The sequence below is a fragment of the Podarcis cretensis genome (assembly GCF_951804945.1).
Source record: "Podarcis cretensis genome assembly, chromosome: 5".
Classification (NCBI taxonomy): domain Eukaryota; kingdom Metazoa; phylum Chordata; class Lepidosauria; order Squamata; family Lacertidae; genus Podarcis; species Podarcis cretensis.
Genome location: NC_137174.1, coordinates 31,926,743 through 31,953,222, shown reverse-complemented (window position 1 = coordinate 31,953,222; position 26,480 = coordinate 31,926,743). Strand labels below are relative to the sequence as shown.

The 26,480-nt window shown below is 44.3% G+C and overlaps 1 protein-coding gene across 4 annotated transcripts in view; it reads left to right on the top strand.

Annotated features, from left to right (window-relative positions):
* The window catches only part of ADAMTS14 (ADAM metallopeptidase with thrombospondin type 1 motif 14), a 71,214-nt gene that overhangs the window by 22,810 nt on the left and 21,924 nt on the right, over positions 1-26,480 (top strand). For 3 of the 4 annotated variants that reach the window (XR_013839009.1, XM_079976233.1, XM_079976235.1), the window contains exons 5-8: positions 17,277-17,360; positions 18,689-18,845; positions 25,274-25,379; positions 26,212-26,355. Coding sequence is in view for 3 of the 4 variants with exons in the window: in XM_079976233.1 (XP_079832359.1) it covers positions 17,277-17,360; positions 18,689-18,845; positions 25,274-25,379; positions 26,212-26,355 (491 nt within the window). In the remaining variant the exon portion in view is untranslated. The remainder of the gene's footprint in view (positions 1-17,276; positions 17,361-18,688; positions 18,846-25,273; positions 25,380-26,211; positions 26,356-26,480) is intronic. The other variant, XM_079976234.1, reaches the window with a different exon arrangement.

Genomic DNA, 26,480 nt, shown 5'->3' with positions numbered 1-26,480 from the left:
CCATTTTATACGCCAGCTGTGTTTTAGAACTACTCTTCATAAAGGATGTGCTTCTACATGTGCAGAATGGTTTATTTGCTATTGGTTCATCTATTATTATTATTAGTCAATTTATTAGTTGCTTGCCCTATAAAGGATCCTCCAAGTGACTTACAACCATTTTAAGGGCACAAAGCGCAGCATAAAAAGAACAATACATTGCGTTAAAAATCATTCAAGAGCTCGTAAAACAGACCCAGTAAAACAATAGCAAAAAAAAGGAAAAACCATCAAAATATTAAAATAGTAACTTTGTCACATGGCAAAACGTAAATGCAAAGACGTCTCATCTCCCTATAAACTTGATGTTTTAAATGAGGTGCTTTGGAAACCCTCCCCTTTCAAGTGCACCAATTTGCTCCTGAAACGAACCCAAGTTGTAGAGAAGTGAAGGGGTTTCCGCCACTCCCTGACCCTTCACTTGCCCCTCCTGCGCAACTGGGTGTCATGCATGATGTCATTTTCCCCCAGCTTCTAGGGGACGGCATGAGAAGCTTGAAATTGTCAGGTTTAATCAAAAGCTTCATTTTCAACCCCATTTCATGGTTTATACTCAGCAGGGAATGCTTTTCACTCTGTGAATGTTCAGGATGCTGGGTTTGGGGGGGGGGGGCGGGGAGGAGTGGAAGAGAGGCAGCTGCCTTTTCAGATGGAAAAAGGCCTATTGGAGAGCTTAATGAGATAGAAGAAAAGATCTGTAAAAAGGAGAAAACATGACCTCTGTGGGTAAGATGCAAAACGAATAGCTTGCTAAAGCATTATTTCCTTCGCCAGCCTCTAGGCAGACCCTTTTTCTCTCCTTCCTCTTTGTCCCTTCTTTTAGTTCTGACACTTTCTTTTCGCACCCTTGTCAAGTCTCCCGGCACTTGGTGAGCAACACCCACCATTTAAGGGCCTCACCTGCTAGTTATCCATCATTGCTGGTGACCTTTCAGAGGCTTCTCTTTAGACTGGACTCCCACCGCGCCACCATGCCACTGGGGGGGGGGGGGCTCTCACTTCAAAAGGTGTTTTGGCCTAGACCGCTTCCCAAGCAGTAGTCCCCCACCCCACACACAATTTGACAAGTCTCGCTCTCTTCTCAGTACTGTTACAATAGTCCCCAAATGTGGCTGAGGTGGAATAAAATTAAATGGATGCAAGCAAACTCCCCAGGGAGTAAGAGAACTATTTGTTTTCAATAAGTCTTGTGGGTTTCTAGCTGCCTTTTGCCTGCAACCTTATGTACATCGCTGGGAGATATTTGTGGTTAAGCAGTCTATAAATCTTTCTAAATAAGTGGGAAGCCAACTTCCTTCTATTTTTTAAATGCAATACAACTGAGAACCAGATTCTTTTAGTACGCTAACAGCCAACAACCATCTTAGCCTGAAGCGGTTGCTTCTTCCCACACTTCTCTAGGAGGTCTCCCTGCTCCAAATATCAACTCTCAACTCATCCACGGCACAGGCACATAGGAAGATCAGCTGCCTTATACTGAGGCAGGCCATTGGCCCAGCTAGCTCAGTACTGTGCATATTGATTGGTAGAAGGGTTTCTCATAGTAATCTATCCCAGCTCTACTTGGAGATTTTGGGAATAGAACCTAGAATGTTTTGCATGCACAGCATGTGCTCTTATCTCTGAGCGAAGGCCCTTCCCCAGTAATACTTCTGTGTATTCTTTCCCACAGCTTCAGGTTTCTTTCTTTGTTTGATATGGTTAGATCAGGTGGCAGAGGGGCAGGTTGGTGAGTGGCAACCAGGGTGTGAACCTCCTTATCTGGAGGAGGTAGCCTTTGCTGTGAAAAGAATGCGGGGAAACTTTTGTTTTAATGGGTGTTTGGAACAGTGAGCCTGAATTAATGGGGTGTTAAACTTCTTACCAACTGCTGACGGTTTGTGACTTGTTTTATTACTGCTTTTAGCTGCTGTGTTGTTGGATATTTTGCATTTTTAGTTGCCAGCAGGGAGGGGGCCTTATCATTTGGTCTTTTACAAGGCATCCCATTTGTGGGATGGAAAAATTTCATGTGCTTTGGATACTTTAAACTGTCCTGCAAATGCTGAAGTCTTGTGTGCAGAGAAAGAAACCATTGCAGGAAGGAGACTTCGACGTGTGGAGTGGAAGATGGGAGGACGCCGCAGGTTAGCTCTCCTCAGAAGCAGCTTGTTTCCTTCTTAAATCGGAAATAGGTTAGAGGAATGCACAGCTGAGCAGTATGCCCCCGTGCTTTTGTGGGGTGGGTGACCCGGGGGAGCAAGGCGGTGTTCAGAGTTCATCAGAAAGGAATACAAAAGGGAGCCATGCCAGCAGCTATAAATCACAGCCTAACCAAGACCACACAAATGAACACTAATCCTGTTAGTTCAAGGCAAGGCTGAAGAGGGAGAGCCTTGGCGAAGCTCTTGTCAGATTGTAAGAAGAAAGGATTTGATGAACTGGTAGCTTGGGTGAGTAGAGAGACCACAGTGTTAATGGAGAGAGAGAGCAAGGCAGGGCTTAAGGGAGAACCAAGTCTGTCTCAGAAGTCTTTTGACAGGTTTGAGATACAATACACTGTGTATTATTTTAGCCCTCAAGGGCTAAATCCTGCATGGGATATACTCTTATATAGGGCTGCCTTGAATGGAATTGAGCTGTTTTCCTCAACTAGAAACGCCCTGAGATTTTAAAGGGTTGGGCTTATTTCAGTTGTTTGTAAGATGTATCCTAATTGCGTTTTCTTAATGGAAAACGGAAGTTCTCTATATTGAAACAGTTTTATCAACATAGGGATGAAGTGTGCCTTTTGCCCATGCTGTTTATGTGGAAATGAAGTCTATATTTAGGACAGGATGATGACTGGATATTCGTGTACATCTGTGTTGCCATGGATTCATTTTCCTCTTATTATTGTAAACAATATTTGTTTCTTTAGCAGCTTAGGCTGTCAATGAATCATTTAAGTTCAAGCTGTTGTGATGATCTAATATAAAAAGTTGGCTTTAAAAATAAAGTGTATTCCTGTTAGCGCAGTTTTAAGACTGCAATACTGTACACACCTACCGTTGAACATAGGGAGCTTGCTCCTGAGTAAACAAGCGCAGGACTGCACTGTAAGAAATGTAAACCAAGTAAACATTCATATATATTGAACTTTGTGAAAACCATTTAAAGTGCCTTATGCTGTTTGCAACATAAACATTACACTGGCTTCACAGATTTCCCCAAAAAACATTTTGTTCAGTTTTTGGGATCTCCCTAGAATTCTATCTCTGGTCTGTGACTGTAATAAATTGATTCGTTCATTCATCTTTCTAGAATTCTGAAGATCCAAGCGTTCTTTTATAAAGAATAACAACACAAAGGATGTGTCTAGCCTTCATGAATGCAATGATACACAACACACAAAATATCAAATGGCCGAATATGGGAGGGCATGGACAGCATGTGCATATGTGTTAATTGCTTTTAAAAGCCAGCCTTATAAAAAGGTGTGGAGTCTCAAAATTGAATTCATGGGCACCCTAGATGGGACATGAATTTGGTGAATGTGCATAGAAGGTAAGGAAAGCTAAAGACGAGTGAGATTCTCTAGCCACGTGAACATTCAGGTTCTTTTAGATTCTAACTCAAACCTGAAAGCAACTCATATGCACAGCCTTAGCATGTGTTGGAACAGAGTGGGTAGAAATTTGTGGGAGCTCTGCATTCTTTGGCTACAAAGCCCAAGGGGTGGAGTAAGAGGTGCACTTTAGCGGTAGAACAACTGCTTTGCATGCAGAAGACCTACCATATTCTTCAGGTAGCGTTGGGATTGTCCCTTGTCTGAAATCCCAGAAAATCGCTGCCCATTGGTGTAGACAGTACTGAGCTGGCTGGACCCAATCGTTTTACTTGGTGTAAGGTAGATTCCCCATGTTCCCTGGACATTTTTGTTCATCTGTTGTGTTAATGGAGTGGTTCTCAAAGACAGTGGAGGCAAGTGTGGTGGGAAGATTCAAGGACAACCAAAGAAACATTTAAACATTCCAGTGTAATGTAGTATAGTATAGTGTCAAAGTATTTTTTTTATTTTATTTGCAAAATATGGATAGATATCTTCTCGAAATGAGAGCAAGAGGGAATGATTCATGTTCTTATGTAGCTCTGCATTGTTTTACAGTATACTTTCTGGATGTCCCATGATCATATTATAAAGTAGTTGTGTTCATGTGTTAACAAATGAAGCACTAACAGGAGTTGTTTCTTTTTGTTTTCCAATTTTGTACTCCTTGTCGATAAAAGATTAGGTGTGGCATGAGCAAATTTTGATTCTGAAAGTGTGGCCCAGGGGAAAAAGTTTGAGAACCAATGCGTTCATAGAAAGTGCAAAAGATTCCTAATCTGCAGTCTTGCAGTGCTGCTTTTGTTATTGATGGTTGCTTCCATGTCCCAATGGTTACTCTTCTCCTTGCTGGTATAAATAATAATAATAATAATAATAATAATAATAATAATATATTTATACCCCACCCATCTGACCGGGTTTCCCCAGCCATTCTGGGCAGCTCCCAACAGAATATTAAAATCACGATAAAACACAAAACATTAAAAACTTCCCTAAACAGGATTGCCTTCTGATGTCTTCTAAAAGTCAGATAGTTGTTTATTTCCTTGACATCTGATGGGAGGGCGTTCCACAGGGTGGGGCACCACTACCGAGAAGGCCCTTGGCCTGGTTCCCTGTATCCTCACTTCTCGCAGTGAGGGAACCGCCAGAACGGTTAAGAAATTTTAAGCTCACAGCTCTTAAAAAGGACAAAGCTCTTTCCCCCAGTGATCCTCTACGGGGGGCTGGAAGGTGGGGGAGGCCCTTGAGGCAGCTGTCTGTGAGCCTGTTGGGTTTTCATGAGGAGGACTCACTAGTTCCTGCCACCTTAATCTGATTAGAGGGAGAAAATCCTTCCCACCATATTCTAACAAGAGCTGGGTTCAGAACTGTAACAGTTACCATTTGGCACTAATGAGGTGGGCTGATTATCTACTGTGGCCCAAACATTGGCTTTGGAGATGCTTGGAGACCTATCCAAGAGCAATGGGAAGAATGTTACATGCAGGCACTTTGAATATATTACGCTGCTGTTGGCTTGGTTCTGGGGACATTAGTTAAAATGGCAGTCGCTGTTGGTTTTAAAAAATAAATATGAGAAACATTAAAAACAGCAACCTTGTACTGCAGAGGTGTTCAATCTTTTTGAATCCACAGCTCCCTTGACCAACTACATTCTTTCTGCGGCACCCCTGTGGGGCTCAGGAGCCCAGTTATGTCACCCCTTGTCTGCAGAGGTGGCAGCTCCTTACCCCTTTTCAAACACTCTCCCTTGTGGAGTGTTCCCTCAGCCTTCTGTCTCTCCCCCTCCTTGAGAGTCCTCTGGGCAGCTGTAGCTGCCACCTCTGGTTTCTGAGCTGCCCCACCCCTGCCCCAAAGACAGGTGCCTCCTCCCACTGCTCCACAGGGGTCTGGGAAGCAACTTCTGTCCAGCCCCAGAGGCACCATTCTCCTGGGGAGCTTGTAGCCAGGGCTGCTGCAACAAACAGCTGTGCAAGCCTTTGGGAGGCAGAGATGCAAAAGGGTATCCAAGGTGGGATGGAAGAAAGAGGGATCGAGGCCAGTGTTGCCCGCAGCACCCCTGACCCATCATTCAAGGCACCCCAGGGTGCCACGACGGACTGGTTGAAAACTACTGCTGCACTGTAAACTTGGTGATACTGGATCTTTGGAGACATCCATTTTTTTAAATACGAAATTTGTTCCTCTGTTATCATTAATTCTCTGCCCCAGAATAGTGGGTTTATTTTAGCATGCCCAGCTCAGATTCTCTGCAAAGGATGTTTCCCCACTGCAAAGAAGCAATCATGTTCAGGCTCTAGAACATACACTTAGCCCCACCCCTCTGCACACATCTGCACATACACCAAGATATCCCTTTCAGTCCATTGTATGGACTGGATATCTTCCTTTGGGGTCTTAAGGGAGCAATGTGTGTAAAGCAGGCATAGGCAAACTCTGACCCTCCAGATGTTTGGGACTACAGTTCCCATCATCCCTGACCACTGGTCCTGTTAGCTAGGGATGATGGGAATTGTAGTCCCAAACACCTGGTGGGCCAGACTTTGCCTATGCCTTTCAAATGCACTTGTGGCCTACTTTCCATAAAAACAAGACTTTGACTTTTTCTTGAACCATATGTAAAGAAAATAGATATCAAACCAGAGTTGGATTTTTCTTCTTCTAAATAGCTGGGTGCACAATTACGTTTTCTGTTCATCAGTTACAGCTGACTCCTTGTTCTTGGGCCTTCATATCAAACAATATCACATCACTTATCACAGAATCCCCTGCAAACATTTGTTGCACTGTTCCTTGTTCTCTGTCCTCATTCTGTAAAATATATGTGCTTCTGTCTTTCATTATCTCCCCCCCACTCTGCTATTCATTCTTCTCAGAGATGGATCTTTCTTCCACCACAACCCTTGCTAAAGCTTTCTGGATTGTGTAGGAAAGAGAACCACGATGTACAAATTGATGGCATCATTTTTCCTCCTAGAAGGCAATGGCTGCTATGTTTTGATATAGATGTGCTGACTGCTGCATTGTGGGAGACGGAATGGTCACTGGCCACCCTGGAAAGACTGTTCTCCCCCACCCAAACAAGTTGAATATATGTTTTTAAAGGCACAGCAGGCAGCAAAAAGAGGCAGGCCTTACCTCCCCCATTCTGAAACCAAATGTGCATTGTTTAGGCAACAAAATGCCTTAACTCGAACCATTTTCGCCCACCGCAAGTGCTGGTAGCTGAGGAGCAGCAAAGAGCTGAATTTAGAACTGGTTTAAGAGGAGACGGGTTAGGTAAAATAAGAAGCTCCTGGATTAAAAGCATACCGCATTATGTTAAAATGCAACTTAATCCCAAAGCTAGCGATATTTTCCAGACGGGGAATGCTCTGCGTGATGTGTGGCACAAGACCTTGTTTGGCAAGGAACAGATATTGGCTGCTACAGTGGAGATGAAATTGCTGCTGCCAAAGGAAGAGGGAGGGAAAAAAAACCAGAATTGGATTTTTTTTTGGGGGGGGGGGGGGTTGGTGCGTGTTTCTTTTACGTAGCAAGCAAAGGGACATTAGAACGATGGATTTAGCAGCTGGGTTGTAAGTTTTGTTTATTTAGCTAATTGTTTCATTGAAACAATTTCATTGAAACAATTTGCAAGACTCTCCCAAAATTATCTTCGTCCTTCCCCAAGGCACATAACTTTTATTGCCTATACAAGAGTAGAATAGAGAGAAGGAAACGGGTCGCTGCATGTCAATTGGAGATGAAGAGGTCACTTACTGTAAGTAGGAGCCTCACTTCATCAAGGACACATCACAACATGCTTCATGAGAACCCCCATAATAGTATCTTGGGGTCAGGAAATGTGCCATGAAGTAAGCTAAGTAGCTTGTATGCCAGGCAACCTTCCTTTTATTAAATCAGCTTAAGGTTGCATAATATTCCAGTGCTCTGGCCAATCCAAGTGGCTTTGCTTCCAGGGCTAATTGACAACTGAATGTTTCATTCTGGTGGCATGGAAGCCATCTTTGAAAGTGACCCAGCAGCACGGGGCTACAAGTATCTTCAGGAAAATGGGAAGTACTGTTTTCAGTAAGGAAGTAAGTCATAATATATTTTTAGCATTTCCCAGTCAGTCATTGTTCAGAAGTAAGATCTATTATTTTTTATTATTCCTGTGGCATAAGGTAAGTTCTTCCTCCCCCCATCATTCTACCCTGTTCTAGCAAAATGATTTGCCTTTAATTTATTACAGTGGCACCTGGGGTTAAGAATTTAATTCGTTCTGGAGGTCCGTTCTTAACCTGAAACTGTTCTTAACCTGAGGTACTACTTTAGCTAATGGGGCCTCCCGCTGCTGCCGTGCGATTTCTGTTCTCATTCTGAAGCAAAGTTCTTACCCCAAGGTACTATTTCTGGGTTAGTGGAGTCTGTAACCCGAAGTGTCTGTAATCTGAAGTTTCTGTAACCCGAGGTACCACTGTAATTTTTTAAAAAAATTACATCTCATTTTTTTTTCTCCATTTGAAAGAAAATTCTCCTGGTTAGCTATCGAGTGTTGTTGGAGATCTTGATGGCTTTGTGACATTTTTGTAGGTTGGATTCTGCTATTAAAGCTTAAATATCTTTTCTCTGTGTGTGTGAGCTTAATCTGTTCATTAGAAGGATTTGTGCCAAGTAGATTCATTAGTCAAATCTTTCTCAACTTACTGCAAGTGGGGATTAACAGTTTTGCTGGCTCTGGAGTGCAACTTCCCCTCCAACCTTACTTGTATGTGACCTCCACTTTACCCCCTTTGTGTAGTGCAAAGTTTTCCCTTACCTTGGAGTGATGAATTGCCCCCGTGAAACAACACGTGAAGATTTTCACAGGTCCGAATATCTTTGCACAGATGTAATTCGCTCAGGACTAAGCTACACATTACATAAATTGTGTGGCTCATAGCCACACTGTGGGATTTTTTATTTTTTTTAAATAAAAACATTAACCTAGGTGCAACCCTCTCCAATTTTCATTGGGACCACAGCAAGAGAGCAGGTTTATCTCTTCCCCCTCCAGTCACCTGATGAAAGTCCTGCCCCCCACTGGTGCCAATGCAGTTAGCTTTCCCCTTCAACCCAACTGCACTGTTTTGAAGTGAGGGGAAATTTTCATCAAGGTCCACACCCCATCCCACCCCCAGGATCACAGTTGGGAATGAAAGGGGTAAAGCTTACCTCCACATATGCTGCTGTTTCTAAGAAAATTGGGCCCTAAACCGAGCAGCTAGACTGGTGACTGGGAGTGGCTGCCGAGACCATATAACACATTGGCTCCCAGTACGTTTCTGAGCACAATTCAAAGTGTTGGTGCTGACCTTTAAAGCCCTAAATGGTCTTGGCCCAGTATACGTGAAGGAGCATCTTCACCCCCATCGTTCAGCCCGGACACTGAGGTCCAGCTCCAGGGGCCTTCTGGTGGTTCCCTCATTGTGAAAAGTGAGGATACAGGGAACCAGGCAGAGGGCCTTCTCGGTGGTGGTGCCCACCCTGTGGAATGCCCTCCCACCAGGTGTCAAAGAAATAAACAACTATCTGGCTTTTAGAAGACATCTGAAGGCAGTCCTGTTCAGGGAGGTTTTTAATGTTTGATGTTTTATCATGTTTTTAATATTCTGTTGGAAGCTGCCTAGGTTGGCTGGATAACCTAGCCAGATGGGCGGGGTATAAATAATAAATTATGTTTATTGGGACCCACTGCAGCTTCCAGGCAGTCCAGGCAGTCCTTGTCAAAATCAAGACCCCAAAGGGCCAGAAACCCCCCAGATAATGCTTCATCATATCTGGAGTAGAATTTGGCAGCATCCCCAACCATTGAAAACAAACAAACAAACAACAACAACAACAACCCTCCATATTTATTCTATGCCATTGTTTTAACCATTTGCTCTTGTCATGGTTCCAAGCAATATCTGGTTTCCAACTTGCTGTTTTGCAAGAAGAAACTTAAACATGGTTAATAAGAAAGCCACTTCAAACCAAGCTTGTCTTGCTTTGAAGGCAATCTGTAATCATGATTTAGTGATTTATATACATGATTTAATGTATATGTTAAGCGTTATTTCTCAATGGAACCTGATTAGAAACATATTTTCAGAACAGATGGACGGTGCCCATGATGATGGTGGAGTTAATAACATTGGTGTGTCCTTCTGATGAATGTCTCTTGGAGACCTTCTAAATTTCCCTCCTTCCGTGTGTCCATTGCACTGATCCTGCTTACCCAACACCTACATGCCACATGAGGATTTTGACTAATGAAGACACCCATCAGTGGTATGACTTCATTCCTTGAGGCCCACCTGCAAGTTCCAGTCCTTGCCTCCAAAACGAAACTTCCTTTTGGTCCTTGGCAGACTACAGTCTTAGGAGACTCGCTGGTGGTTCTCTGTCCACCCCTTTGTGTGTAGATCAATTTGTTTCTCTCTCATGTTGTTGAAACCGTGACTCAGAATTAGAATGAGAAAGGGCTTTCCCTTGCTTTTGAGAAACCTCACTTCCGTTGTCAGGAGCTTGGAAGCGTTGGATGCACAAACTGTCTCAAAAGCCCCGAGAGTGATGTTTCCACGCCATCTGTTTCCATGCTGTCTGGCCCTTTTAAAAAAAAAGCAAAAAAAAAAAAAAAAGCTTGAACGGAGCAGTTCTTTGTTACACGCAGATGTTGCCTTGCTACCTGCGTCTACATATAGCAGCAGATATATTAAATCTCCCCTCCTAGCGGTAAAAAAATCTCATCTGGGTGGAATAGGAACAAGTGTACAACTTGTTGCTGCCAGCACAAACAGCTCTGCTCTTCCAATTAGAGCTGGCTTGACCACACTCCAGAACACTTTGCGATCTCTCTCTGTGTGTGACTATCTCTCCCATTAACTGGGAGAAGAATGGGCATAGATTTGTTTCGCCCACCCAACTCCGCTTCAGGCTGAATTCAGATGGTGTGCATGTACAACAAATGACTTAACCCCTTGGAGAGGTGAGGAAAGAAATTTGCTTAATAATTCTGAGCAAGACAAAGTTCTTCCACTTGGCAGTTGACTTGTGTTTGCTTTGCTTAATGTTTAAAGGCACATAGTTTTGCACTCTCTCTCTCCTGTCTTCCCTCTCATTCAGTCCTCATTCTTTCCCCCTTTCCTTGACTTGGGCTGAGGCCAACCCATTTTCTTGAGGTTTTGTTTGTGAGCTGCCAAAGTCTTGCTGAAGGCACTTCAGGTCAGCTCTGCCTGGTTCAGAGACGAGCTGGCATGCTCACTGCTAGTGAAATATTTGGTATTGACATTCCCGCTCCACATACAGACAATAAATTTGTATCTCCAAGGCAAGGAGGTTGCTTGTATGCTTTTTCTGCTAATAGTTATTACTGATTGTAGCCAGACTCATTGTGCTAACGCTTTCTATTGCTAAGTATCCGATTTTATTCAGCAGGATTCTTAACTCTCTCTCTATAACTATGTGCAAGGGGTAGGCAATGCAATGCCCTTCTGATGTTGCTAGACTACAACTCTTCTCTTCCCGGACAATTTGCCATATGGCTGGGGCTGATGGGAACTGGAGTCCGACAACATCTGCTGCAGGGTAGCTACTGAAGGATTCACATGCCTTAGGAACTGCTCCCTGCCTATCTTCTGCTGCAACCTCCAACCCTAACCCAGAAAGATGTCAGCAGAGCTGTCAACTACCTGCATGCTGCTTTAAGGCACACCTGTTAGCATCTAGGTACAGACAGCAGTTGGCTGCTTAATGCCAGCTTTGTCAGTGCTAGTCCTTTGGAGGAAGAAGAGATGGAGAGTCTAGATTCTGTCCCTCCCTCCAAATCACAATTGGTCCTGTCTCAGCCGATACAGCTGGCCATCTGCTCGGAGTTGCACACACAGTTCCCAATCCAGTGCCAGGAACAGTTTTTGCAGGAACAGTGTGTGCAGTCCCAGTTTCTGATGCAGTGATCCAGCAGTGGGACTCATGCACCTTTTTTGTCCATGCATTTTCCATTCTAGGAAGGAAGGAGTGCATATGCATCATCTTCTCTGGATCTGTGCATCTGTATTATTATTTGTGCACCTGTATTATTATTATTATTATTATTATTATTATTATTATTATTATATTTATACCCTGCCCATTTGGCTGAGTTTCCCCAGCCGCTCTGGCCACTTACAGAATTGTACCTAGGTAGTGGTCGTTACGGGACGCGGGTGGCGCTGTGGGTAAAACCTCAGCGCCTAGGACTTGCCGATCGCATGGTCGACGGTTTGAATCCCCGCGGCGGGGTGCGCTCCCGTCGTTCGGTCCCAGCGCCTGCCAACCTAGCAGTTCGAAAGCACTCCCGGGTGCAAGTAGATAAATAGGGACCGCTTACCAGCGGGAAGGTAAACGGCGTTCCGTGTGCTGCGCTGGCTCGCCAGATGCAGCTTGTCACGCTGGCCACGTGACCCAGAAGTGTCTGCGGACAGTGCTGGCTCCCGGCCTCTAGAGTGAGATGAGCGCACAACCCTGGAGTCTGGCAAGACTGGCCCGAACGGGCAGGGGTACCTTTACTTTTACCTAGTGGTTGTTACACCATTTATGTACTCAGAGGCACTTCCTTTGGTATGGATGAGTTTGGCTAAGGTAGCATAGGAAATGGAGCCCTTCCTAGGTTTGGAAGACCTTTCAGCAAGAGGACTGCTAGAGCGTGAACTTTATTCTAGATTTTTTTGTATTGATACGTACTGAGGGGGTGTGGAAGATTGTGGTTCTGGGTATCCGCTTTGTGCATGCTTTTTCAGCCATCAAAATGTGTCCAGTTCACATATTTATTCATAGTTTGGGAAATTATGATAGTGTACAGGGAAAATATCTCTGTCTCAGATACTTGGAAAATATTTAAATCGTCTTGTTTGCTTGCTGGTTATTAAGCGTGACTCCTTTCCCAAAAATAGAAAACCCCATTTTTGTTTTACATATGATATGGTAGTAAATAATGATATCATGTAGTCTTGGAAGGAAAAAAACCCTACTAAATTGGGCCAGTTTAGAACTCTCTGTTGTCTGTTTGCATTTAGACAGCTAAGGGAACAGGACTTCCGGGTTGGCGCCATCGCCGAATGGCGGACTCCCTCCGAGCTCCGGAGGGAGCCTGTTCGGCAGGGGCTGGGTTCTACCGCGCCGGCGACGCGGGGACCCTTAAAAACCATGGGCGCTGAAACCCATGGGCATGGTGACTCGGCGGGCACCGTTTGCGCCCCCCCGACCCGCGAAGGAGCCTTTTTAAAGGCTGCGGAGCGGGTGACGGGGGGTGGTGGTGCTGTGAGTCCTCCGCTTCCCCTGCCGAGCGAAGCCGCATGCCATTCGACGGAGAGCGCTGACTTCTTCCATTGAAAATTTGGACTTTAAAAGAATAACCCGTGAGTAATTGGAACTTGGATTAAAAAAGGGGGAAAATTCTATTTAAATTCGGAGCGAGCGGGGGTGGTGCAAAAAGGAAGTCAGCCTCCCCCCTGTTGTAGAGGAGCTAAAACAAAGGATTTGACAACTAAGATCGAGCGCAACCTTTTTTTTTGATAAAGTTATTAACTTCGCGATGGAAAATTATAAGACTGGGCTGGAGGAGAAAAGTGGAATGTGAACTAAAATGCAACCCCACCCGGAAACCCCGGGAGCGATCCGTAAGAGCGCCGGGAGAGGAGAAATAGAGGTTTTGACAGCTGTCAAAGGAGCTGTCAAAGCGGAAGAACAAAAAGAGAACTTTGTTACGAGGACTTTGCTGGTCACATTTGTTACAAATTGGATATAAATTGTTTAAAACAAGGAATAATAAGTTACTTTGACTGTTGGGTCTGATCGGGAAGGAAACTGAGTTATTATAATCCCTCTAGAGGAGCTGTGGGACACTACAAGTATTGTTGGCATTGAATTTGAATAGGACTTTTTATCGCCTGGGAAACTGCAGAAATGGAACACTATTTTGTCTACAGAGGTCTACACACTAAAGGAGACAATAGATTTATCTATTAAAGAATGGAAGGGACTTGACGTAATGTTTTGTTCCTGAATAACAAAGCCTCTGCAGAGGAATTAGAAACTTTTTGGAATTAGAACATTTCTGCAGGAGAGCAGGGGAAAAAAAAAAAGAGGAGGAGAGAGAACAATAAGAACAACAAGAATAACAAGAACTGGATAAAGTTGGAAGATAGACTCCTTCCAAGATCGGACATGTGAAATCAAAGATGACCAAAAGATGGCAAAGACTAATAAAAAGACGGCAAAGCGGATTGGTGAAGGACTGTGGTTTAGATGTGGGAGCTCCAGGATGACAGTAGACAGTGACGGACATTGGGAACGCAACCGGGAAGGGGGGGGAGGGAAATTTGGAATCCAAAGGGTGTTAAATTACATTTTATTCTTTTTTCTATTTTTCTGTTTATCTTAATCTGTATTGCATATTAAAGAGGGGAACTCGCGGAAGGGAACAGGTCGATTTTAGGGGATGGGAAAATATTTTTTAAATTGGGCCAATGATAATAATTTTAAAATTTGGGGTAAGAATTTGTTGAATCTATTTGAAAGAACTGGAATACAAGAGGGGGAGGGGAGGGGAAGTCCTGGAAAGAAGCCAATGGAAATAAGGTTTTAAATTTGGATGTTTTTCTTTTTTTGTTATATTTGAAAATCTTTAATAAATATTATTTATAAAAAAAAATAGACAGCTAAGGGAACAGACTGGGAGGAGGTCCTACAGGGCATGTGTATTACCTCAGTGTTGTCTAAGGAGGGCCTGATCTGTGCTCAGCAACTGAAGTGTAGGCTTCATTTGCCCAGTGTGTGTTGCTTGCCCCTCTGCCATTGGCTGTAGGCCCCAGAACATTTTTTAAGGCCAGTAGTGGTGAAGGGGGATGGGGGTTTGAGGAGTTTACATGGAAACATTTTATGGGGTGGGTGGATTAGCCAGCATTACTGTAGGAGCAACTGATCTGTGCCCCTCTGTGTGGCAAAGAGTGGGGCAATAGGGTAATAATTGATGTAGGGAAATAATTTACATACATGTGTGTGAGAAGAGAGGGAAAGATTTATCTTCTTTCTCATCCGCTCCACCAGCTGTGTATAGAGTGATGGGGTTGTTGTTGAGGAGGAGGAGTTTGGATTTAATATCCCGCTTTATCACTACCCGAAGGAGTCTCAAAGTGGCTAACATTCTCCTTTCCCTTCCTCCCCCCACAACAAACACTCTGTGAGGTGAGTGGGGCTGTGAGACCTCAGAGAAGTGTGACTAGCCCAATGTCACCCAGCAGCTGCATGTGGAGGAGCGGGGAATCGAACCTGGTTCCCCAGATTACGAGTCTACCACTCTTAACCACTACACCACACTGGCTCTCTTACTGGTTGAGGGGTGGTTCAGGAACCAGATTCATGTTCCTTTGGACTTTTCCCTCCAAAATGACTAGTAGACATCCAGTTTCTCTGTGAGGTGCAAATGTGTTCGGATGTGAACGTTTTCCTTTTAGCTGGATGAATTCCACCCACTCTTTGGCCATTCGTTGAATCTGCTGAATGTTTGCAGGATGTTTCATGGCTGATGAACTCCTAGTGGGAAATCCAGCTGTTCTCAGTTCCACTTGGTGATATCATCACCACCATCTAGCTTTCTGTCTTTATTTGAACATTTTGTTTATTCAAGATTGGTCTTTTATGGTAAAAGAAGATGTTCCTTCAGCACCTGGCACTGTAGCAGAGGGGCATAACACGGAAAGAGGGGAAATTATTAGCAGAGTTTACACGTTGCTACTGAGAATATTCCCCCCCCCCAATGTATTTGTTTGTTAAATATTTATCTCTTGCTACATCTCAACTTCCTTTTTTGTAGAAGACAGCAATCCCTCCTTCCCTTCTGTAGCAATTCCCTTCTGTAGAATACAGCAATCTTTCAGAAACATTTTCATGGGTGTTTTGAGATAGGCAACAAGGGAATGAAGTCTAGCACAGGGAGGGCTAATCTTTATTGCACAAATTCTTAATGCAAGGGTAGTCGGGGCAAGTTCTCTTTCAAATCGGGAGTAGCCAATGTGTTGTCCTCCAGAGGGTGTTGAACTACAACTCCCATCAGCCCTGGCCATTGACCATGCTGGATGGGTCTGGTCAGAGCTGGAATCCAACAATCTTTGGGGAGGGCACAGCCTTGACTATCTCTGCTCTAATATAACAGGTTTTCCCTCCTCCAGTGATGCTAATGGAAGATTATTCTCACCTTTCTCCCTTTGCAATTCCCACAGCGCATGCTAGGTTCCTGCTTACAAATGGAGGACTCCTATAGAGACATACTAAATGTGTATCAGGTCAGGGAAGATGAGGCAGGGAGGGTAGTGAAAGAAGCAGAAAGAGGAAAGAGCTTTGGTGAGATGGCATACAAGTCATTCTGTGTTTATTCAGCATTTGATCCAGGATCGATGGCAGGAATTTGTTTGCGTGTGTGTGAGTGCGAAAAGTGGAAAGATGTAAACCACCACAGAAATTTATATTGGAAGGTGATACAAAAATTTGTGTTTGTGTAAGTAAGTGAATAAAGACTGGGCCCTATTTGTATCTCATATGCATAAAATGTTTCTTGGATAATATTTCCACAATGTGCCCTTTATTTGCATCAGTGTGTCCCAAGCTTGTGTCTCCAGCTGCTTTTGGACTACAATTCCCATCATCCTCAATCACTGGTCTTGCTAGCTAGGGATGATGGGAGCTGTAGGCCAAAAACAGCTGAGACCCAAGCTTGGGAAACGCTGGTCTACATTACCCTTTCTGCTGTGCAAGATGTCACTTTGCGTGACACCATTGGTGGATAAGCCATTATTAGTATTATTATAGTAGTAGAAATAAATTAATAACCTGCCCTTCTTCCCACACGAGCCCATTATAGGGGGATTTCTTGGCGCTGTGGGTTAAAGCCTCAGCACCTAGGACTTGCCGATCGAAAGGTCGGCGGTTCGAATCCCTGCGGTGGGGTGCGCTCCCGCTGCTCGGTCCCAGCGCCTGCCAACCTAGCAGTTCGAAAGCACCTCCGGGTGCAAGTAGATAAATAGGGACCGCTTATCAGCGGGAAGGTAAACGGCGTTTCCGTGTGCGGCTCTGGCTCGCCAGAGCAGCGATGTCACGCTGGCCACGTGACCCGGAAGTGTCTCCGGACAGCGCTGGCCCCTGGCCTCTTAAGTGAGATGGGCGCACAACCCCAGAGTCTGTCAAGACTGGCCCGTACGGGCAGGGGTACCTTTACCTTTACCTTTATGTGCCAAAGCAACCTTATGTGTCTTTGCGTAGCAAGATACCAAGCTACCATGTCCTGAGACGGAAAAACACTTATCTTTTCAGCCTAGGGTGGCCTCTTTGCTGCTGCCTCATTTGTTCTGTTAGTTTCTCTCACAAAGGCCCCAGTCACCCTCCTTACAACTAGATTCAGACCAAGGGAAACCAAGTCAAAACCGCAACTCCTCTTGAAGTCCTCAGGTAGAAATGGGGGGTTGCTTTCTACAAAAGCAGAGCTGAGGTTGTCGATAATAATCACTGTGCTGCTTTGAGGATGAACAAGGTGAGGGTTGAAGGATGCTTCATACTCAAAGTGTGATGCATACTTTTTAACCTGTGGCTTTTTTTTGTATTCCCTCCCCCTCCCCCGGCTCCCTAGGTAGATGAAATTTACCACGATGAATCATTGGGGGTCCACATCAACATTGTGCTAGTTAGAATGATCATGGTGGGATACAGACAGGTAAGATATTAGTAGCTTTTCTTTCTAATGTGATATATGTGCAGGCCTGTGTTTTAGGCAGAGGAAGTAAGAAGTTTTCAAACCCGTTTACATGGTTTTTCTGTGCTAGCTGTTCTCTAATTGGCCAAGTGTTAACATCCCTCGTGCCAGAAATAATGGGGTATACAGTGGTGCAGAACCTTTGGCCATACAGGTGTTATTGGACTGCAGTACCCATCAGCTTCAGCCAGCATGGCCAGTGGTCAAGGATGATGGGAGATGTAGTCCAACAACTTCTGGAGGGCCAAAGATTCCCTAGTCCTGCTCTGCTGGGTGGATTATAAGAGATTGTGGGCATTGGGGAGGTGGTAGAGAGAGGGCAGTAGAGAGAACAACAGCAGATTTAACGGAAATCTGTACTTTCAGAGAACTGGCATGTTGTAGCCTTGGAGGAACTTATCACTTCAGGCCACATGTAGGAGATCTAATGTGTTGGCTGTTATCCATATTCTTAAAAATAGAAAGTAGAGGAGAGGACTGAGCAATCGTAGGGCTCAGATGCTAGGGGAAGACTTGATAAATGTGGAGATGGCTTGTCAGTCTTTTAACTGATCTCCTTCATTTTCTGTTCATCCATCTAAGTCAAGGTTGGCTAGTCCTTTTTAGGCCAAGGGCTGCATAGATGGCCAGCCCCCTCTTTGAGGGCCATATGGGTGTGGCCAATGCATATTTGTACATGAGTTCATGCGTGTGCACATGCACACTTGCGCACATATCTGCTCACTTGTTCACTCATCACACCTACAGGCCACCTACAGCACACGCATCACACATGAAGAACTCAGAACACACACACACACCATATTTGCAGCTGAGGGATTTCCTGAGTAAAAAGCAGTTACTGCCCCTCTGCACTGCAGCCCTGGAATGACGATGGTCAGCTGCTTTTTGCTCGTCACAGGCTGAGAGTTTTTATCTCCCCATCTCAGCTTCGAGAGCTATAGCACTGATGTTGAGAGATAATGCTGTGGCTTCCAGGATTCGGCCCACAGGATAGCTGCCTAAATGTTTTAGGGAGTTGTCACCACGGAACAGCATGTTTTGAGTTGTTTTACGGGGTTTTGTCACTCATGGAAGAATGCCTTTTTAGGTCTCCATTTATTTTTGAGCTGCTGACTCATTATGAGAAGGCAAATTTCCAATCAGCTGCAAGCCTCACTCCGTATTTCTGACTCAAGAGTATGATTTTTGAACTAGAGTTTCTGAAACAGACTTTATGAAGCCCTACTTTAAATTCTGGCCAGGCTCACTCATCCTGAATGAATTTCTCATTTCCTCATTTCCTGTAGTCGATCAGTTTAATAGAGCGAGGGAACCCATCTCGGAGCCTAGAGCAGGTCTGCCGCTGGGCCCATTCTCAGCAGCGCTCGGACCCAGAACATGCAGAATACCACGACCATGCTGTGTTCCTCACCAGGCAAGACTTTGGTCCCGCAGGTATGCAAGGTACTGTATTTATCTCGATCAGGTATGTGCAGTTTGGTGGACACAGGAGAGAGCCTTCCAGTTCAAAAGCATTGTCTGATGACCTTCTGAAGAGCTTTTCCTTTACTGATTGCCCTTAAAGTTTTAAAAAAGGCTTACGAAAGTTGGGATTTTAAGAGGAAAGATAGAAGACAGACATAAGTATAGTTCATCCTTTTGAATTGTTTGTGCAGGTTTCCATGCATGCATAGAGGTGGCGCTAATTCACACTTGCGCCATTCACTAACCAACCAAGCTAAATGCAACACCTTAGTTATGCAGTGTGACCTCCTGGGTGCTTGATTAACCCCTTGCCACCCAATTTTTGTATTCTTGGTCAGGGATCAAAAGTGGGTTTATTGAGCCTCTATTAGCTATGGGATTTTACATGACTTGGCTGGTGACAAGCTGCGCCCGTCTGCACTACATTCAAGAATTTAGAACGACAAGCTCAAACTGCAGTCTTAAGAGAGCACTTAAAGGAAGGGTAGTACAGCAAACTATATCTGCAAAGAGGTTTTCAAAATCACGTGAATGTAGAGCCTGGAATTGAATTGGGGGGGGGGCTTGCAGAGGAGGAGCCCCAGAGGGGATGCATAATCCTTTTTTTGTGTCACTGCCACTCCAGAGTTCTTTTCTGGAAGCGACACTCTCACAAGTTGATCTCCTCTGCATTCTGGTCCTGGAGTCTGTCTTACAGGTGTGGGTGTGTGTTTTTTTTTAATGGGGGATTTGAAGGAGGAAACTGGTGGTTGAGGAAGGGGATTACTTCCCTTGCAGTTTTTCCTCCACAAATTCAATCTGCCCTGCATTGGCATGATGAGAGGTAGGTGTGTTGGGAAGCTCATTTGCCCCCTTCTAACATGTGGCTTTGCCCTAGAGCAGGCATAGGCAAACTCCGTCCTCCAGGTGTTTTTGGCCTGCAACCCCCACGATCCCTAGCTAGCAGGACCAGTGGTCAGGGATGATGGGAATTGTAGTCCCCAAAACATCTGGAGGGCCGAGTTTGTCTATGCCAGCCCTAGAGGGTGGAGGGAAAGTGGGAAGGATTTTGCACACAAAACACATCATTGGATTTGGTAAGAGTTCAGCGTGTGATTTCCAAATTCTAGGTTCCTGTAAGGCAAGGTAAAACTATAGACTGTTTTAACTCCATGCCTTTGTATTTGTGATTGTGCAATCTGAGATTTTTTTTTGTAGAAGAAAAGTCATTTGGAATAGCAAAGCGACTGAAACTTGGCCTAAAAATATGTGTTCATATTTGGCTGGTGCTTTTGCTGTAAGCAAAAGAAGTGAGGTATTTGAAAAGAATCTTAAGTATTAGCCTATGTTGCTGCTTTCCCCGCCCCAAGAACAAAGTTTCTGCAACTGTGACAAGTCAACATTTGTTCCTTGTCAGCAATGCGTTTGAGTCCAGTAAACAACACCTAACTTGGACTTCTAACTCTCCTGTCTTCGGAGGAACTTCTTCTTCCACAGAAGTTCTTACTCATTGAAGGGTTTATTTTAGTTCCTCCAAGAAGACTATTAAATTCAGATGGATCCAATTCAGATGGTTGTTTGAGAAATAGACTTTAAGAAATAGAGGAAATTGCAATTAGTTCACTGTGTCCGTTGCAGTCTTTATCTTCAGGTTCATTAACATTTAGCATGAGCGAACTCCAAAATATTAGAATGATGAAATTAATGAATCGAGTTATGCTCAGATCGTAAAAACCATTCCGACAAAATAATTTCCAACAACCAACGGTTGCCTTTCAAGTGTTATAAGCGAAATTCACGGATGCGAACGTTTTAAAAAATAAATTCTACAGTGTTACATCTTCCCCTCCAAATTTATATGAAGGCAGGTCTATGTTTCGTCATCATGAAATATAACTGAATAGTGATTAGAAAATGATCCTTTAGATGCACTTCGTTTCAAATCCTTATTTGCAGTGGAAGTGACCTTGGAGTTCTGTGTCCAGGTTGTTGTGATGTCAAACCTGTGCAATTGAAACTACTGTTCCATGTCAGAAGTACCCAACTGGCAACCAATACCATCCACATAGAATTATAGGGCTGAAAGGGACCTTAAAAGTCACAAAGTGCAACCCCGTGTTCAGTGCAGGATAGCCAAAACTGAAGCATTCCTCCTTACTCCTCCTGTACATCTCCCACACAGGATTTTGGGATATTTTGCAAGTTGCTTTCCTAGGGCTACTTCTGCTTTCATAATAAAATAGTTGCCTGCCAAATTGCAGAGAGGGTAGTGAACCCCGTTTAGTTCTCCCTCGCCAATCAGCTTAAAAGGCAAATAGTAAAGGTAAAGGGACCCCTGACCATTAGGTCCAGTCGTGACCGACTCTGGGGTTGTGGCGCTCATCTCGCTTTATTGGCCGAGGGAGCTGGCATACAGCTTCTGCGTCATGTGGCCAGCATGATTAAGCTGCTTCTGGCGAACCAGAGCAGTGCACGGAAACGCCGTTTACCTTCCCGCCGGAGCAGTACCTATTTATCTACTTGCACTTTGATGTGCTTTTGAACTGCTAGGTTGGCAGGAGCTGGGACTGAGCAACGGGAGCTCACCCCGTCGCGGGGATTCGAACTGCCGACCTTCTGATCGGCAAGCCCTAGGCTCTGTTGTTTAACCCACAGCACCACTTGTGTCCCTTAAAAAGGCAAATAAGCCTAGACTAATTGGTCTGTAATAATCTGACAGGCTTCATTCACTTCTGTCTAACGGCGGGGGGGGGGGGGAGTTAGAGCTATTTGGGGCAATATGGTAGGACATGCTTTTCGGTGAGAAAGCCCAGGGGATGTACGTGGTTTTCAATAAAACGCTTTTCTAAGCATGACAGCTATTGTTGTGATGGAGAGTGTGAGGGATTCTTAAATGAGAGTGTGACTTATATTTTCCTCTTATATTTTCCTCTCGTTTTATTACCCTTAGTACAGTTCCACCCAACCGTTTAGTTTATAAATACATTTCAGCACGGTCACATTTGCGCTTATAAAGCCCAGTGCCTCATCCATTCATTTTAATTCTTCTGCTTCCGCTGGGTATCTCTGGAATGAACACCATGGAAAGATCTCGCCCAGCGCACTGAGGTCAGGGCAAGTCTCAAGCTCCATGGGGGTGGGGTGGACGCAGCAACTCCATAATGTTTCGGCTCAGCACAGGGATACAAGCCAAGAGAGGTAGTCAGCAAAACTGAAACGGTAATTAAAGTGCGCACGCTGGTGGCCCGCCTTCTCAAAAGGGGTCTAACGTTGATCCTGCTAAAACCATTTGCTTTAATGGAAGCTGCTCTGGGCCTTTAAACCCAATAGCTATGCAGTGCATTGTAAACGAAAGATCAAAGTTACAAAGGTGGCCATTCATGACTTTGGCAGGGGTCCCTGACTTTCCAGTTCCATTTGGCAAGCGTGCCTGCTTTAAAATGCTGAGGCCTCTGTTTGTGCAGAAAGTAGTGCTCGGGGTTGTGTGTGGTAGGTTTTTTTTAAAAAAAAAATCATGGGAAAGAGACATTTCTGCCCCCACCCCTCCATAGCTGTTTATGTGAAGTTTCTATGGCAAAAGTAGTTTGATAACAGCCACCCTGTGGAAGCGTTTTGTGTTGGTTTTGTGTTGTTGTTTTTTGCATGCCACAGTGGAAATCATAGGCTCATAGAATATTATAACTGTAGCATTGGAAGGAACCCCAAGGGTCATCTAGTCCAGCCCCCTGCAATGCAGGAAACTTTTTGCCCAACTTGAGGATCAACCCCACAACCCTGAGATTTAAGAGTCTCATGCTTGACCAGCGTTGCTAAATGTTATAATTGGATCATATCAATGGTCTGCATTGCACCATTTCTATTCCTTTTGTCTCCATTCTGTGTTGAATCCATTTATGGGGATAATAGCCCACTTGACACAGGGTTGGGCAGGAAAAAGGTATAAATTCTCCTCCTGTCTCCAGAAGGAAACAGGACAAAAGTGAATGGCGGTGCTACCTGAAAGCACAGTCTGATTGGTCAAGGGGCATTGCCATTAAACCATGGAAAGAGTGAAAAATGTAAAGTGTCACACACAGAGAGAGATATGTTAAATTCAGGTCTTGGCAATAGAAGCAGAGATGACTTCACTGGAAATGAAGTCTGTACCCTGCTGGCTGCTCTCCAAACACTTGGCCAGCTGAGGTATGTGGCAAAGTCTTTTTGGTTTCTGCTTCTTCCTTGGTAGTGTTTATTTCACCCTCTTTGTGCTGTAGAACAGCTGGCATTTCTGTTGAGTTTTTCCTGTCTCTTGACTATGTGATCCAGTGCAGAATAAGAGGATAATGGCTTGTCACTGATAAGTTTTTTTTTTTTAAAAAAAGCACAGATTCTGTGAATGTAGCTGTTGCCTCTTGAGAGAAGCTGTAACGTCACTAAATGAGGGTCGAACCATTTTTCTCAGGGGCCAGTAAATTTCAGGATTGTGGGATCTATTCTAAAACAAAACAAAAACAAAACACCAGAGCCCCCAAATCTACCTGTCCGAGGCATTTGCAAGATTGTTGTTTGGGATGGAGCCAGTCACATAATGGGAAAGAGAATTAAATGCCTGTATTCAACATCTCAGAAGTATCTAAATGGAGAAAAATCTGTATCGAGGGAATAATTTTTATAGCTATTTTTTAAAAAATGAACAAATAAACTTAGCTGCACCACTGCATGCCATGCCATATACAAATAATGCACAATAAACATCTAAGCCAGAGACAGAGAACCTGTGGCTCTCCATCTGCTGCTGGCCTGATCATTGGACATGCTGACTAGGGCTGTGAGAGGAGTTTGAAGCCCAGCAACAGCCAGGAGGAGAATCGCAGCCCTCACCACTCCGATCTAACCAGTCACTAGGTGCTAAATGCCAGGAACTGGACCTTATGGCATTTGATGACAGATCTATTGAGAGTTTGACCCTATTTCCCATTAGCCTATTTCAGGGATGGCTGGTGTACAAGCTTAAAGATCCACAAAATTGTTATACAGCTATGAGGTGCATATCACTTTACCTCCCACTCTGTTCCTTGCTAATGGTCCCCATTGCAAGCCTGCCCAACTTGTGGCTTGTCAAACCAAAGGCAGCTCATGGTTGTACATTTAAAGTGGCCCACCAGAGAGTCAACCAACGTCCTGCTTTTGCTACCTGCCTCAGGCTGCAGAAACAGAGGCCTTGTCGAGCACGGAGAAAGCCCCCACAGTACATCCTTACTGGGCTGCGTTTGCCTTGGCATTTAGTTTCTGTTAGTTTGAATGCTTTCCCTGCTGTGTCATTGCCACAATGCCGATCAGGAATGTATGTGGTGGTGGGTAAATTACTGTATGTGTGCATGCTGAGATTTAAAACAATTTTTGCATTAGTTACAGTGGTGCCTCGCAAGACGAAAATAATCCGTTCCGCGAGTCTCTTCGTCTAGCGGTTTTTTCGTCTTGCGAAACATCCCTATTAGCGGCTTAGTGGAGTAGCGCTATTAGCGGCTTAGCGGCTTAGAAAAAGGGGGGGGAAAGGGGAAAAACTTGCAAGACTCGCAAGACGTTTTCATCTTGCAAAGCAAGCCCATAGGGAAATTCGTCTTGCGAAGCACCTCGAAAAACGGAAAACCCTTTCGTCTAGCGGGTTTTTCATCTTGCGAGGCATTCGTCTTGCGGGGCACCACTGTAATGAATTTCGGAAACAGATTGCTATAGAAATATCGGGAATTGTGGGTCAGAAGGTGGGAATATCTAAATTAATGGTTCTTATTAGTCTAAGTAGCACCAAGTTAAAAACAAAAGAGGAATGTAAATGGGTAAAATTGATGGTAACTGCAGCCAGAGTAATTGGAAAAATGCAGAAGAGCTAGGGGTGAACCAGTGGAGGAAAAAAACTGAATAATATTTTAATTTTAGAATATCTAACTGTGAAGATACACAGAATGAAAGGGTTTAAGATTAGTGAGAAAGAGGATTGGTTTGAGAAGATATTGGATTATTTGCATAGGTTTGAACAATTTGGGGCAATTAAAATGTCAAAAGTTAAATAAACCTTGTGGATGGAGGAGTGTTAACGTATATAAAATTGTACATATGGTCGATTTGAATATGTTGTTATTGATTATGTATACCCAATGTATCAGCCGCCTGGGGGGTTTCACTGTTTATGTTTTGGTTGTTGGTAAAAAATAAAAAAATTAAACATTTTTTAAAAAACAACAATTTTTGATTTTAGGACCTTCCAAGCATATATGTTTTCATGAAATCTGAGTGGTGGAACTTCTTAAAACAATTCATTTGCATTCCCGGTGAAGCTCACATCCCTCCAAAGAGAGCTGGGTGTGAAATTTGATGGAAACAGCTCTAGTACTTAATTCCCCCCCTGTCGTGGTTCGTTTTCTCTCCCTTATTCCTCTGCTTTGTTCCAGGATATGCTCCTGTCACAGGCATGTGTCACCCTCTGCGCAGTTGCACCCTCAATCACGAAGATGGCTTCTCGTCGGCATTCGTGGTCGCTCATGAGACTGGACACGTGTAAGTCGTCGGGGCAGGTTTCTCACTGGTATCTCTGCTGTGATTGATGCCTGGGTGCCCTTTGTTTCAGCTGCTCTTAAAAGTTTGTTGGCTTAATGATAAATTTTAATGCCATGCTCTGGGCCGAAACATCCCCCGCATCTTTTGATGTTGATTCTCCAACGAGTCTTTCGACCTTCCCTTTTTGGGTAAGGTTGTGGAAGTGCTCGTCATCCTGCAACCTCGTTAGAGGACATTAGATAGCCTGGGCCTGGGCCAGCCAATTGCTGGCAAGGTAAGGGAAATGGTACACTCCTGATCCCCGGAGACCATTCAGTAGCTTCTAATGCCACCGACACTGATGGCTGATGACTCAGCTATGGAACCCGATAGGCCCTTGTGGAACTCATTCCTGTAAGGGTAATCACAAAGAGAACTCATGAGATGTCATCCACCATATGGTCAGAAGGTCTCTCTATGGACTTACGCAAATTCTGGTCACAAGTCCAGTTCAGCGCATATATTTGGGCTTCTGCAAACATGGTGTTGAGTGAGGTGCTCCCATGTTGTTATTTAATTTCTGTGACCTAGAAAGGTGTGGATCACTTTGATAGGGACACTGGCTCCCACCAGGTCTGTTTCTAGCCATGGGAGCAAGGGGAGGGGGGTGAGTTGGAAGTGGTAAGTCGGAGCAGTTTAAACATAGTTAGGATTGCTTTAACGTCAGTTTTGTACATGTGGCAAATAAACAAATAGGAAATGAAGCAGTGGCACTCAAACTTCTTCTGTTCCATTATTCACTGTTTCATATACCTTAGTGCTTGGGAACACCACTTACAGACTTTTTAAACAGGTTAGGTATGGAACACGACGGCCAAGGTAACCGATGTGCTGATGAAACCAGCATGGGAAGCATTATGGCGCCACTGGTGCAAGCTGCCTTCCACCGTTACCACTGGTCGCGATGCAGCAAGCAAGAGCTGAACCGATACATACAGTAGGTCTACGTCGTTGTTGTCATGGGCTCTTAAGCTATTCTGAAATTTTGTTTTTGTCTTCTATGGAGAGAATGAATGGGTGAGGAGGGATGCATACTGAATGAATAGATATTAATCATTCCGT